General features: G+C 60.3%; 3 protein-coding genes across 6 annotated transcripts; 1 reads left to right on the top strand and 2 right to left on the bottom strand.

The window, feature by feature from the left end:
• Positions 1–33: 33 nt before the first annotated feature.
• RAC3 (Rac family small GTPase 3) lies at positions 34–3095 on the top strand. Of its 3 annotated transcripts, none has more exons than XM_030762091.2 (6): positions 34–623; positions 1200–1309; positions 1471–1588; positions 1790–1852; positions 2289–2448; positions 2577–3095. In XM_030762091.2, the coding sequence occupies exons 1-6, from the start codon at positions 432–434 to the stop codon at positions 2705–2707; spliced, it is 774 nt and encodes a 257-aa protein (XP_030617951.1). In that variant the 5' UTR covers positions 34–431; the 3' UTR covers positions 2708–3095. The 3 variants fall into 3 exon arrangements, with proteins under 3 accessions (XP_030617951.1, XP_022444999.1, XP_022445000.1); XM_022589291.3 differs by having other exon boundaries at positions 486–623; positions 1200–1271; XM_022589292.3 differs by having other exon boundaries at positions 486–623; positions 1200–1271; positions 2289–2452.
• Positions 3096–4491: 1396 nt separating this feature from the next.
• DCXR (dicarbonyl and L-xylulose reductase) lies at positions 4492–6466 on the bottom strand. 2 transcript variants are annotated; one of them, XM_030762092.2, is made up of 8 exons: positions 6350–6466; positions 6169–6266; positions 5495–5649; positions 5355–5397; positions 5179–5278; positions 5051–5085; positions 4811–4928; positions 4492–4691 (listed from the first exon to the last, which is right to left on the bottom strand). In XM_030762092.2, exons 1-8 carry the CDS (start codon positions 6399–6401, stop codon positions 4588–4590), a joined length of 705 nt encoding a protein of 234 aa, XP_030617952.1. In that variant the 5' UTR covers positions 6402–6466; the 3' UTR covers positions 4492–4587. The 2 variants fall into 2 exon arrangements, with proteins under 2 accessions (XP_030617952.1, XP_022444998.1); XM_022589290.3 differs by having other exon boundaries at positions 5021–5085; positions 6350–6460.
• Positions 6467–9024: 2558 nt separating this feature from the next.
• LOC111182677 (carbonyl reductase [NADPH] 2-like) lies at positions 9025–11300 on the bottom strand. The gene is given in 10 exon segments (XM_022589282.3): positions 9025–9224; positions 9321–9438; positions 9664–9722; positions 9845–9944; positions 10033–10073; positions 10123–10125; positions 10171–10324; positions 10427–10524; positions 10973–11060; positions 11268–11300. Coding segments are annotated over 10 exon segments (798 nt in total). The 3' UTR covers positions 9025–9120.
• Positions 11301–13625: the final 2325 nt, after the last annotated feature.

Genomic DNA, 13625 nt, shown 5'->3' with positions numbered 1-13625 from the left:
TGTGGCTGGGTCACCCCTTCTAACTGCTATCAGGTAGGGATTGGTCCAGCTACTGCAGCAGACAGGTGGGGATGGGGGCAGCTTGGCAGGGGGCTGCCTGCCTCGTGGATCTCTAGTGACTGCAAACACCTGAGTTTTCACCAGCTGTCTCGTGGTTAGAGGGTGGGTGGGCCTCAGCCCCTCCCTCGGTGGGCCCTGGGAATCCTCTCCCCAGAAGAAACCTTGTGTGCACCGACCACAACCTGTTCAGGTGGGTGGGAGCAGCCTGTCTGCGCTGCCCTCGCCCCTTGGCGTGGGTCACAGGGGCTCTGGGGAGGGCCTGCCCAAGCTCGACACGGATTGCGGGGCGCCCTGTGACCCCGCCCCCCACCAGATTTCCCTGGAAGGCGCGTCAGCCCGGGTTCGGGGCGGGTCCGCGCCCCCCGCCCTCCATGCCGGCCGCGTTCGGCTGTCTCCGCGCCCGGCGCTCGGCGGCGCTCGGCTGTCTCCGGCCGCTCGGCTCGGCGCTCGGCTCGGGTCCGCGGCCGCTGCGGCGCCGGGCATTTCTCCGCAGCTCGGCTCGCGGCCGCGCCCGCCCGGCCCGCGCCCATGCAGGCCATCAAGTGCGTGGTGGTCGGCGACGGGTGAGTGCGCGAGGCGGAGGCCGCTCGGCCTGGCGCGCCAGGCGCGCCGGGAGGGGTTGGCCCCGGGGACCCTCCTGGGCAGGGCGCGGGGCTCCGGGGCGCGGCCGGGACGGAGGGGGCGGCGCGCGGTCCGGGGATCCCGGCTTGGGGTCCAGGCGGGGCGGCCCCGACCGGCCCGTGGGCGTTGGGGGACCGGGCAGCGGCGGGAGGACGCGGTGGGGCGGGGTCCCGGCTGGTCGCGGGGCGCAGGCCTCCAGCCCAGGCCCACCTGATGCTGCCGGCAGCCAGCGGCCCCTCCTGGCCTCCCGGTGGGTGGGGCCAGGCCTCTCACCTGGGCTGAACCCTCAGCCGGTGCCACCTTCCCGGCACCTGCCTGGGGCTCTGAGGCAACTCGCCCCAGCCCTCACCCACCACTCTGCCACCCCGGAGGCCCTCCTGCCCTGGTCCTCTATCGCTGCGGATCTGCTGGGCAGGCAACCCTGTTCCCACCCTGGGCACCGTGGGAGGGGGCTGCCCTTGCTGGGCAGAGGGCTGAGGTGGGTCTGGGAGCAGCGTGGGCTTGCCCTCTCTCCGCAGCGCCGTGGGGAAGACCTGCCTGCTGATCAGTTACACGACCAACGCCTTCCCTGGAGAGTACATCCCCACCGTGTGAGCAGGCGGGCGGGTCCAGAGCTGGCAAGGGGAGGGTATGGATGCCTGTGTGCGGGGCTCCCCTGGGCTTCGAGGTCGGGCCCAAGTAGCCCTGGTCTGGGTTCCGGGGTGAGGCGAGGTGCTGACAGAGCTCCAGGTCTGTGCAGGCCTGAGAACCCAGACACGGGGGGGATCTCTCTCACTCTGTTTCCTGCAGTTTTGACAACTATTCTGCGAATGTGATGGTGGACGGGAAGCCTGTCAACCTGGGGCTGTGGGACACCGCTGGGCAGGAGGACTACGACCGGCTTCGGCCACTCTCCTACCCCCAAACTGTAGGGGACCACAGGGCTGCCTGCAGGGGCCGGGTGGCTCGGGTGGAGGCCCAGAGGGCCTGGTGTGCGTGCATGCGTGTGTGTGTGTGTGTGTGTGTGTGTGTGTGTGTTGGGGGGGTGAGCAGAGGCCATTCGGAGCCTCTTTGACCATTCCTACATGGTACCCTCCCTTCTTCCCTTCTTCCCTCCCTTTCTCCCAAGGACGTCTTTCTGATCTGCTTCTCCCTGGTGAGCCCAGCCTCCTTTGAGAATGTTCGAGCCAAGGTAGGAAAGAGCCAGAAGCAGAGTTGTCTTTCTGGGAGGGGAGGAAGCTGCCCAGAGGACTTGCCCTTAGAGTGCAGGGGTCTCTTGCTTGAGGGCCTTACAGAGACATATTGTCCTTTGGAGATTGCTGGGTATGAGGTCTTAAAGTGGCCCAGAGGGTGATGAGGGGCCAGGGGTGGGGTAGGGGTGGTGAGTGAGGCTCTCAGAGAAGGAAGGGCCCTGACTGAGAGGACCTGACGGGCCTGGAAGCGTCTTGGCTAGGTATTTTTGTTCTTGGTCATTCCCCTACCAGACCCAGTGGTCGCCCCGTGAAACAAGAAGGGCTAAGTGTGGGTCTAGGCACAAGGAAGGGGCCTTTGGGAGCCATGGCCTGCTCTGGGCCAGGCTGAGGGTAAAGCTCTCAAGGGGTAGGGATCAGAGCCTCTCATCCCCACAGTGGTACCCAGAGGTTCGGCACCACTGCCCCCACACGCCCATCCTCCTGGTGGGCACCAAGCTGGACCTTCGTGACGATAAGGACACCATTGAGCGGCTACGGGATAAGAAGCTAGCGCCCATCACTTACCCCCAGGGCCTGGCCATGGCCCGGGAGATTGGTGAGTGGGCACGGACAGGCCTGCCGGTGCAGGGAGGAGAGGTTCGCTCTGGGGGGCACAGTGCTGCCCCCCGCTGCCCGCCTGTGCTGCCTGCCACCCTCACTCTTCTCTTTCTTCGCTGCCCCCAGGCTCTGTCAAGTACCTGGAGTGCTCAGCCCTGACCCAGCGGGGCCTGAAGACTGTGTTTGATGAGGCCATCCGGGCTGTGCTCTGCCCACCTCCTGTGAAGAAGCCGGGGAAGAAGTGCACGGTCTTCTAGAGCCCTCACTTCTGGAGGAGCAGCCCCCAGCCGCCCGCGCCTGTATCTGTTGTGTTGAGATGTCTGGTGTCCCCGAGTCTGCTGTGGGGAAGTTTTGTGGGTGGGGAGGGGGAAGAATCACGGGGACAAGGCTGCTGCTCCCGGGGTGGTGCTGGGGCCATGGGGTCCTGTCCACTCTGCCTCCTCTACCTGGGGGTACAGCTCCAGCCTTCCCTGGCCCCCAGGGAGTCCGGAAGGGAGCAGGGTCTCCCTCAGGCTGCAGGGGCAGGTCCAGGGCAGCCCCAGGATGGGCTTCCCTGATGGGGGAGTTTGTGGGGTGGGTTCTGTCCTTGTGCCCCAGGATGGGGCAGCCCCTTTTTATTTTATACAATAAACGTTCTTCATCATCTCCTGCTGTCTTGCTACCTGCCCTGCTCCTGTCTCCCCCTGCCTGCTCCTGCACCCTGAGGGTGCCAGGCCCCCAACCCCCACCATCCACGGGTACAGAGCGGGTGAGCTTCACACACACACACACACACACACACACACGCCAGAGGATAGGAGGAAAAGTTTGCGGAGTCCTCTCAGTCTCCAAAGGAGGACCCAGATCAAAGTGGGGCCAAGTGCATTTGGTCCCTTCTGGATGAAGAAAGCCCTTCTCACGCTGACTTCAGGCCTCTGGGAGGGCACAGCCAGGCGAGCGAGGGGCAGGATGGTCTGCAAGTCAGGCCCCGTGGGGCCCTGTGGAGCCCAGGGCAAGGCCAGGGGACACTAGCTGAGTGTTCAGGAAGACAGACCGTCAAGAGGAAGGACGTCCAGGCAGAGGGACCCTGCAGCCGTGGAGGTAGAACAAACGTGGTGTGGAGAGGACAGGAGGGGTTGCAGGTGGGCCAACAGCCTGGCATCGCTGGGCAGACAACGGCGGGAGGTGAGGGGCGGGCCTGGCCTGGAGCTAGGACTTCACCCCTGAGGCCACAAGGCACTACTCTGGTGTGATGAGAAGGCACACTGCACCCCCGCAATGGTGTGTAGAGGGTGGACTGCTGAATTTCAGGAATTTTGCTAGCCAGTTTTTAAACAGCTATTGTTAATAATTATATAAACTTATATTAGTTGTATTAAAAAAAATGAAATTAACAAATACTCAAAACACATCACTTCCTAAATATTTTTGTACATATTACTATTATCTGTGCTATCGGGTATAAGGCTTTTCTATCTGTGTGGTGGGGACACCACACAAAGGTGGGGGACACGCATCTCTCCCCAGCTCCACCTCAAGGACAGTAAACAGGCGGGAGTATTTTACCATAGAAGTTGGCAAATTCTACAGCTGGAGCTTGTGCTCAGTACGTGGTGAATAACTCACAAAGTTGAGGGAATGAAAATTGAAAAACGTCATCTGATTCAGCAAAGAAGTCGCTCAAGTCATCAACAAAGTAATGAAGTCCCAACACACAGCATCCTCAGTTCACGTCTGTCTTATGCATGGACTTCAGGAATGCCAACCAACACTCATGTTAAACACACCACTGCTTCCATACCACAGACCTCTGGACAGGGCCAAAGGCCATCCTCGGTCAAATTCACCACCCTCATTAGGAGCTGGCCTTCTGGAAGGTTCTACCTCCCAGTCCTGCCAGGGACTTAGCCAGGCCTGAAAATCTCTCACAGGAGGGACAGGCTGCCACTGGCCCAGGACGTGAGTTGAATGGTTGCCTCTACCTGGGACTCATCCCCACACCCAGCCCTGAGTGCTACATCTTCCAGCCACTTGACTGCAGCCTAGGAATGAGTGTGCAGGCTGGGCAGAAGAATCATGTTTATTGGAGGGATGGGGAAGGGGGGTGGGGGTAAAAGTGGGCTCAGCATGGAACATGTGTGTGTGTGGGTGGTGGGGCTCAGGTAGCCAGGAAACCTCCATCCACCGGCACAGTGGAGCCCGTGGTCATGCTGCTGCGGTCACTCAGCAGGAAGAGGATGGTGTCTACCACGTTCTCCACCTCTGTGGGCGGGGTGGGGTTCAGGATGTGGTTGAAAGGAGCTGCCCTTCATCCTTCCCTCCCACCCCTCACCTGAGCAAGCCACTGATGCAACTCCCAGCTGGGCTCCCACCTGACTCACCGGCAAACTTGCCAAGTGGGATGCGATCCAGCATGGTCTTGGCCTTCTGGGGGTCGCTCCAGTTGGCCTGGCCCATGGGTGTCATCACCACTGTGGGGTTGAGTGCATTCACACGGATCTGTACTGGAACAAGAAGGGGGTCAGCTGGGTGGGCTGAGGCTCTCTGGGCACGTGGGCTGGGTGATGGGAAGGCATCCCAGTGGGGCTCACCTGGTGTGGCCCAAGCTCCAGAGCCATTACCTTGGTCAGCATGTCCAAGGCACCCTTGGTGGAGCCTGTGAGGAGAGACAGCCTGTGTGGAGCCTGAGCTGGCTGCTCAGGCTGGGGGGTGGGGGGTGGGGGGCAGGGCACAGCCGGGGCTTGCTCACAGTAGACGCTGTGGTTAGTCAGTGCGCGCTGGGAGGCCTGGCTAGAGACATTCACGATGGACCCCGGGGCTCCCCGAGCTATTAAGCCTCGGGCCACGATCTGGAATTGCAGAGGAAGCATGAGGCAGAACTGGTGTCACCCCCCAGTTCCCACTCCGGCTCTGAAGGCAGCTCACCTGGGACACCTGGATGACAGCCCGAAGGTTCACGTCAAAAGACCTGGAAGTAGATGGATAGACCGCGGTCAGGGACTGGGACTGCTGCAGCAGGAGACAGCCCTTCCCCCCGGGAGTTCCTCCACCCCACCCTGGCTCACGTGTCACACGCCTCCTTGGTGACCTCCAGGAAGGGCTGCAGCAGCGCCACGGCAGCATTGTTCACCAGCAGGTCCACAGGGCCCACGCCGCCCAGCGCTCGGTCCGTGGCCTCCCAGTCACCCAGGTCCACACACACAGGCTCTACCCCTGGGCACTGTGTGTATTAGGTGGTAAGGGGGCACATCTACCAGAGGATCCATGCCCAAGAAAGGGTACATCTGGGCCTCTGGCATGCGAGGGAGAAGGGCTGGGTTTGCATGGCCTTTCAGTTCGACAGGGGGAGGGGTTAGGGGTTCCAGAGGAGCCAGTCACCTTCTTGGGGCTCAGAATCCCAGGCTGCTGCAGGTGGAGGGTAGTTAACTCGGCCTCTGGGCCACTGGGCAACTCGGGGCTTCGGGAACCGGAGCCTGGCCCCGCCTCCGGCCAGTCTATTTCCTCCCAGCGCCCGAACGCGTCTGGCCCCGGGCCTGCAAGGCAGCCATTTCTGCCTGCTCCTAAGCCCAGGGGGAGTCGTCGTTCTCCCAACCCGTCGGCCCCCAACAGAGGCCGTGCGCCCGGCGTGGGGAAGGGTGTGCAAAAGTCCTTGGCGAACCCTAGCGCCCGGCGGCCGCGTGTCCCGGCCCGCCCTCAGCCTCGCCCGCCGCCCGCAGGGCTGGGACAAGGCGACGCCTACCTCGCGGACCAGGCTGTCCAGGTCGGCCTGGGTCCGGCTCACAGCCACCACTTGTGCACCCGCCGCGTGCAGCGCCTGGACAGTGCTGCGCCCGATGCCTGCGAGGAGCGCGGCTCAGTGCGGGCGCCCCTCCCCGGCCACCCCCTCCCAGACCCACCTTTGGCCGCCGTCCCGGGCCCACCTTTGCCCGCCCCAGTGACGAGCGCCCGGCGCCCCGCTAGGCTCAACTCCATGAGGCTCGAACCCGCCCTGTGCACTGCTGAGGCCCAACTGCGTGCCTGGGTCCAGCTGCGCGCGACTGTCCGGGAGGGCGCGGGGCGGGGCGGGACGCGGCGGGCCAATTGCAGGGCGGTGTCCTGGGGAGGGAGGGAATATTCAAATAGAGGCTTCCCCGCGGGGGCGATTGGCCGAAAGGAGTGGGCGAGGCCGGGGCGGGGCAGGCTGGGTCCCCGCTGGACTCTTGGGCGGGGTTTTTCAAACTGCCCTGTTGTGACCCTTCGAACCAGAGTGAAATAGGTTTAGCGGGCCCCGCTAGCATATTTCCCCTGCCAAGATGATTATTACAAAAAAACAGATGTGGTAATTAATACGTGAAACTAATACGTAATTATACGTAGCTGTACGTGAAAGAGATCTCAGTCAGGGTTAACTTTTTTCTTTTTTTTTTTGCGGTACGCGGGCCTCTCACTGTTGTGGCCTCTCCTATTGCGGAGCACAGGCTCCGGACGCGCAGGCTCAGCGGCCATGGCTCACGGGCCCAGCCACTCTGCGGCATGTGGGATCCTCCTGGACCGGGGCACGAACCTGTGTCCCCTGTATCGGCAGGCGGACTCTCAACCACTGCGCCACCAGGGAAGCCCAACTTTTTTTTCTTTTGTTTCTGAGAAGAAAAGTTTGGCAAAAAGGATCACATGCTCCCCTCCCCCATACCTGGGAGTAGCTCACGCAGGCTCACTTGTGCTTAGAGGGAAAGGGTTTGGACAACCCAATAAGCCTGAAGAAGAGGCCAAGGCCAGCAAAGGTGTGCTTTAGCCTCAAAGGGAGTTGAAAGGCTGACTCACCCCACCAACCCACAGAAGGCCACCAGGACTTTAAAAACTTGGATAGGATGGGAAGGGATAGGCTTAGGGTCATGGGGTACCCAGTGGCCAGCAAGGGCAAGCATTGCTTCCTGCAGCTTTAGGGTCAGAGATACATGTGTGCTCACGTGTCCATGTGTGCCATTGGCTCCTCCTGTAAAAGCTACTTTGTTCTGTGGGTCATGGTGGGAAAGTCTAGAAACGCTGCCCTTGAGGACCTTCTGTGGACAGGAGTAAGGAAGTGGTGATTGCAGGGCCTCTGGGTCACTGTGGCTTTGGGCCCAGAGAGGTGGACAGTCTGGAGGAGAGGGTGGCTGGGGACAGCAGGAGGCACAGGTTTGAGAAGCCCCTGGAGGATAGCCAAGTGAGTCCTCCCTACCAGATCTGGCACTGTGGTGCAGCCGACACCCTCTAGGCACTGGGCAAACCCTGCCTTCTGCTGCTAACCTTGGACCCTGCCGTCTGCCTGCCAGAAGCCAAGGGGAGGTGGGGAACAGCCCCCAGCCTGTCCTTCCTGAAAGGGACATCTGCTTAGGTCCCTTCACTGTCTTTACCTGGCCCCCAGAATGGTGTCCAAATCCTTTCACTTGCCCCGTGATCCTCAGTGGACCAGCTGGACTGAGCCAAGCCTGCTTTGGCACAAACCTTGCTCTGGGAGGCCCTGAGGCTGGCTAGAAGTGCCCTCAGCACTCCCCATCCCTGCAACGTGCCCTTTGCTCTCTCAGCCCAGTGGTACCATTGCCTGGAGGGCCCCACCCCAGCCCCTCATACCTTGCCCCCTTGCCCAGAGTTGGACACTGCACCAGTCCAGCTGACTGACCACCTCAGGCCTCATCACACCCACACTCAGAAGGCATGGGTCATGTGGAACCTGACCCAGGTAAGCACAGCTGAATCCCAGCAGGGCCTGCAAAACCCTCTAGCTGCCCCAGCTGCAGGGCTGTTTTGTCTGGAGTCAGGCCAGGGACAGTAGGTAGAGCAGCAGCTGTGGAACCTTCCCCAGCTGGGGCTGCCCTCTCATGGGTGGTCTTGTGGGGGAAGGTGTGCCCCAAGGAGGAGCTGGTTGCTCAGGGTTGGATAAGCTATAATGGTCCAGCACCCCGCCCCTCACGCCGGGCGCTGAGCGCTCAGTCCCATCTTCCCTAGGGATAGCCTATGGTCCAGAGCATCTCCCCGCAGGTCCTCAGACCCTCTACCCTCTCCGGCCGGCGGTAGTGGGGGCGGGGGGGGGGGTGCATGCTGGGCTGAAGGGCGGTGCCAGAGCCTCAGGGAAGGAAAGGTGGCTGCACGCTGCCCTCTGCCCTCCGCCCAGAGAAGGTTGGGTGTTGCGTTAAGGGCGTGGACATGAGGAATCTTCTTGCAAGGAATCTCGGCCCTTCAGCTCAAGGGCAGGGTCAGCGGTGGAATCCGGCGGGCTTCGGATCTGCCCTCTCTTTACTTCTTCGAAGGTTAACCGGTGCCCCCCAGTCCCTGATCCTCCCCTCCCCAGCCTCGCGGCATGCCCAGCCAGAGCCCTGGCACGGCTAGCTGCAGGAGAAAGGCCTCCATTTAATTAGGCAAATCCACTCCAGCACAGCTGAGGACACAGTGGGTGGGGACGACAGGGGCGGGGTCTCCTGGCACGTGAGTGTGGATGCGGGATGGGCTGGTGGGGCGGAGCCGCGGCGTGGCGTGGAGGTGGGGCCAAGCCGCGGGGCGGGGGCAGTAGGCCGGGCCGTGGGAGATGCGGGGAGGGTCGGGGCGTGGGCGTAGATGGGGCCAGGGGCGTGGTGGGCTGGTGGCCTTGGCGGCCTGGGGGCGGGGCGGTGGGGCGTGGAAGCGGGACCGGGCGGAGCCGAGCACCATCCCTCTGGCCGCCCGGAGCACCGCGCTCTTAGGAGGCCAGGTACCCGGCATCCACAAAGATTCCCGAGCCGCTGGTGGAGGCGCTGCGGTCGCTGAGCAGGAAGAGGATGCTGTTGACCAGGTCTTCCGCCTCTGCGGCGGGTGGCGGGCGGGGTCAGCACGGCTCGGCCCGGCTGTCTGGGCCCGGCCGCCCCAGCCGCGCCCGCCACTACACGAAGCCCAGCTGACCTGCAAACTGCCTCAGCGGGTGGCGCTCCTTCAGCTTCCGGGCGAACTGGGGGTCAGACGAGGCTTCCTGGCCCATGGCGGTAAGCACCACCGTGGGGTTTACCGAGTTCACCCGGATCTGGGGCCGAGGGGCCGGCGGGGCGGTCTCAGCCGGCGCACAAACCCCGCCCTCACAGACCCCACTGAGCTTGCTTACTCACCCCCTGGCGCCCCCTACCCCCGTTTTCATCCCCAGCCGACGCCTTGCCCACCACCCGCCAGCCCCCACCTCACCCCCACCCTGCGCCTACCTCGTGCCTTCCCAGGCCGGGGCCCCTGGCACCCCCAGCTCACCCATGCCTACCTTGTGCGGCCCCAGCGCCATGGCTTTGGTCAGGATGGTCATTGCACCCTCGGTGGAGCCTGTGGGAAAAGGGCAGCACTGAGGACCCTTAAGGATTCAGCCCACTTTGCATGAGGCCCAGCCCAGGAGCCCAGCTGCTCCTGCATGGAATGGGGGCTCAAGTTTGGGCAGAGGGACTCACTGTAGGCAGCTAGGTTGGGAAGGGTGACGTGGGCCGCCATGCTGGAGACATTCACGCTGGAGCCAGGCACTCCGTGGCTGATCATGCCCCGGGCCACAATCTGTAAGCCAAGAGAGGGGGCACCCTGACCCCACCGCACCCCCGCTTGGGCCATGTCTGCACTGGGCCACATCCTCCCACTGGCTCACCTGAGACACCTGGAACACAGTGCAGTTTCACACTGAAGGACCTGGAGGGAGAGGGGACAGTCAGACACACCATGGCCACACCCGGTCCACTTCCTCAGCAGCCCTCTCCCCAGTCCACCTCCTCTCCTACTCCTCAGCTGTCGAAGACCTCCTTGGTGGTCTCCAGGAAGGGCTGCAGCAGCGCCATGGCGGCATTGTTCACCAGCACGTCCACAGGGCCCACGTCGCACAGCGCCTGCTCCATGGCCTCCCAGTCACCCAGGTCCACGGACACAGGCTCTACCCCGGGGCCCTGTGGGAAGGCATTGGCCAGTGACCAAAGGGGGCATCCTGGCAGGCTGGTGAGGCATCCCGGAGGGTCACAGGCCTGGCCCATGGTGGGGCTGCACCTCACCTCCTTGGAGAGGCTGACCAGGTCGGCACTGGTATGGCTCACAGCCACCACTCTGGCTCCTGAGGCGTGCAGGGCCTTCATGGTGTCCCGCCCGATCCCTGCAGGGGTGCACGGGGCAGCCAGATGGCGCAATATGTCTGCGCCAAGGCTGCGGGTGGGGGCAGCAGATTTGCTGCTCAGGAAAGAGCGGTGAGACAGTGCTGGCCAGAGGTTGGTGGCCCGGGCGTCAGGGGTCCGGCTAGCCAGGATTCGGCCAAGGGAGGCCCAGAGGGCAGCCCCTTCCTGCTGGGCTGAGGGAAGAGGCCTTGGCTGGGTCCCCCCATCTGCCCAGACTGATTCTGAGGGCCTCCCTCACAGGAGGGCTCTTGCATTGACCAGCGAGAGGCTAGCATCCTGTCCCAATGGGGCCTGCTGGGTGGTAGGGAGCAGTCCAGGCCCAGATCAGCCGGCTCAGGCACAAAGGGACTTGCAGGCCGCAGCATGGGCCTGTGAAGCTCTGGGTCTGGCCACCTTGCTCTCTAACCTCGGCCCCTCACACACCCCCACCTGCCTCGCTCACACCCATCTTTCCCTGCCCCGTCACCAGGGCCCGAAGGCCACTGAAATTCAGCAGCGTGGTGCCAACTCCCAGCCTCTGTACAACAGGAGGCGAGGGCGTGGGGGGTTTATAGGCCTAGGCTGGGGCAGGCTGGGTGGCCAGGCAGGTTTGTGTGTGGTGGGGGGGGCGGGGGCTGGCTGGAGGAGGGAAGACTGGGGGCACTAGGCGGGGCCAGGCATCAGTGCAGCTTCTGCTTCCTTGTTCGCAGAAACCTGTCTCCTTAGAAGGGGCCACCGTCCTCACCCACAACCCAAAGGTGCCAGCCAGAAGCGCCATCCTGGGTTTTGGAAAATAAACTAAAAATAAACCCTGGGGTGGGGAACATGCCCCTTCCTGGCTGGCTGGGGGCAGATGGCCTGGAACTGGTCCCTGCAAGCACTGGGCTTGATGCCCCTGGGTGATGGCCAAGACCACACAGAGGTCCCTCTGGGGAGTGTTCTCCCAAACACCCACAGCTTAAAAAATCTCCCTACCTCCATCAACCCCCACCCAAATCACAACCCAGCAGCACTTGCTTCACTCAGCCAAGGCCATCACTACACTCCAGACACATTTTCAAATGCCAAAGATGATTTTTATTTTGAAATAAAAGCTTCACAGTTGCAAGGATAGTAAGAATTCTTTTCCCCTGAACCATTTGAGAGTAATTTGCAAAACTAACACTCCATCACCCCTAAATAGCTTAGTGTCTGTTTCCTTGGAATAAAGACATTGTCCTACGCAACCACAAAAACACACAATACATACGACACAACCACAACATAACACACACCATCACAACATAGCACAACTGTCAGAGTCAGAAGAGTAACACCATGCGTCCCTACCACGTGATCCTTAGCTCCCGTTCAACTTTCATAAGTTGTCCCAATGATGTTCTTTAAAAAAAAAAAAGAAAAAGCTATATCAAGGTTTAATTGATATATATGACTATGCATATTTAATGTATACAGTTTGATGAGTTTGGACATATGCAAACACCTGTGTGAAACCATCACCATAGTCAAGGTCATGAGCACCCCCAAGTTTCCTCATACCCATTGGTTTTGTGTTTGTGGTGAGGGCACCTCTCACACAGTCCCAGTGCTCAGTACCAACTGTGAACTATAGGTCTCTACAACCTGCTTGTCTGGCATAGCTGAGACTTCCACTCCAGTTCTTTATGGCCAAAGGGTCCAGTCCAGAGTCACATGTTGCCTTTGGAGGTCCCGTCTCTCTGTCTTCCTCACTCTGGAACACTCCTTAGTCTTTCCTTGACCTTTATGACCTTGATACTTTTGAAGAATATAGATCAGTTGTTTGGTAGAAAGTCCCTCAATTTGGCTTTCCCAGTGTTTCCTTGTAATTAGCTGCAGGCTGTGCGTCTCTGTCTCGAGCACCATGGAAGTGACACTGCATCCTCACAGCATCCCATCAGCTGGCACCATTTTGATCGGTCCCATCACTGGTGTTGTTAACTTTGATCATGGGATGGAAGCGGACATCACTAGGACACCACTTCAATCGCTGCGTCACCCTTCCAGGTGCAAAAAGAACACGGCTGCAAATCCTGGGCGAAATGTCCCCTGTGTTCCACACCAACTCAGAACTGTGCGGGGAAAGGAGTCTGGGACCCTAGGTTCAGCCTTGCGCAATTTACGTTGACCAATACAAATCCACCCCAGTCCGTCTAACTTCACTTCCAAGTAAAGCCAAGAGCAAAGTCGGCCTGACATAATTCAACCAACAACACACAACAAAATACATGCTACCCTCTCCCCAGAAGGTGACGTAAAGTCCCTTTATCCATCTCTGGGTGATGTTCAGCCCTCTTCCAACTGAATCACACCCCCCTTATGTATCCTGTAACTTACATGCCGACGTAGAAAGATAACCACTATCAACGCATATTATGATAGACGGTGAGTGAGAGAGAGAAGAGAAGAGAAAAAAAATCGGTTCATATGTACACAAATATATTTGTGTAAAAATGAGGATGAAATTATTATAGTTCTCTTTTCTGCAGCTGGTCACATGGTCACATGGCCATAACTACTGCTTATCTTCTTACACTGCCCATATTCTTTTGTCCTCCACTGCCAGGTGGAGTCAGATCTCTGAGGGTACACATTTTGATTACTGCTTTGAATCTGCTACCATTGTGGCAAGTGTGACCAAGTTGTCTTTGGGGATTAAGTGTGTGGAATCGGGACTTCCCTGGTGGTGCAGTGGTTAAGAATCTGCCTGCCAATGCAGGGGACATGGGTTCAATCCCTGGTCTGGGAAGATCCCACATACCGTGCAGCAACTAAGCCTGTGCGCCACAACTACTGAGCCTGCACTCTAGAGCCCGTGAGCCACAACTGCTGAGCCCATGAGCCACAACTACTGAAGCCCGCACACCTAGAGCCCGTGCTCCGCAACAAGAGAAGACACCACAGTGAGAAGCCTGTGTACCGCAGCAAAGAGTAGCCCCAACTCGCCGCAACTAGAGAAAGCCTGCGTGCAGCAACGAAGACCCAATGCAGCCAAAATATAAATAAATAAAATAAAATAAATTGTGTGGAATCGAAATGGAGCAGGACCCCTATGGTCCTTGCCCCCCATATCCTCAACCTGCCT

The sequence above is a fragment of the Delphinapterus leucas genome, chromosome 19, assembly GCF_059928025.1.
Source record: "Delphinapterus leucas isolate spDelLeu-1000000601 "Yukka" chromosome 19, BTC_Dleu_Yukka2, whole genome shotgun sequence".
NCBI lineage: Eukaryota > Metazoa > Chordata > Mammalia > Artiodactyla > Monodontidae > Delphinapterus > Delphinapterus leucas.
Note: the sequence above shows the minus strand (reverse complement) of the source record. Positions and strands in the feature narration are given on the sequence as shown.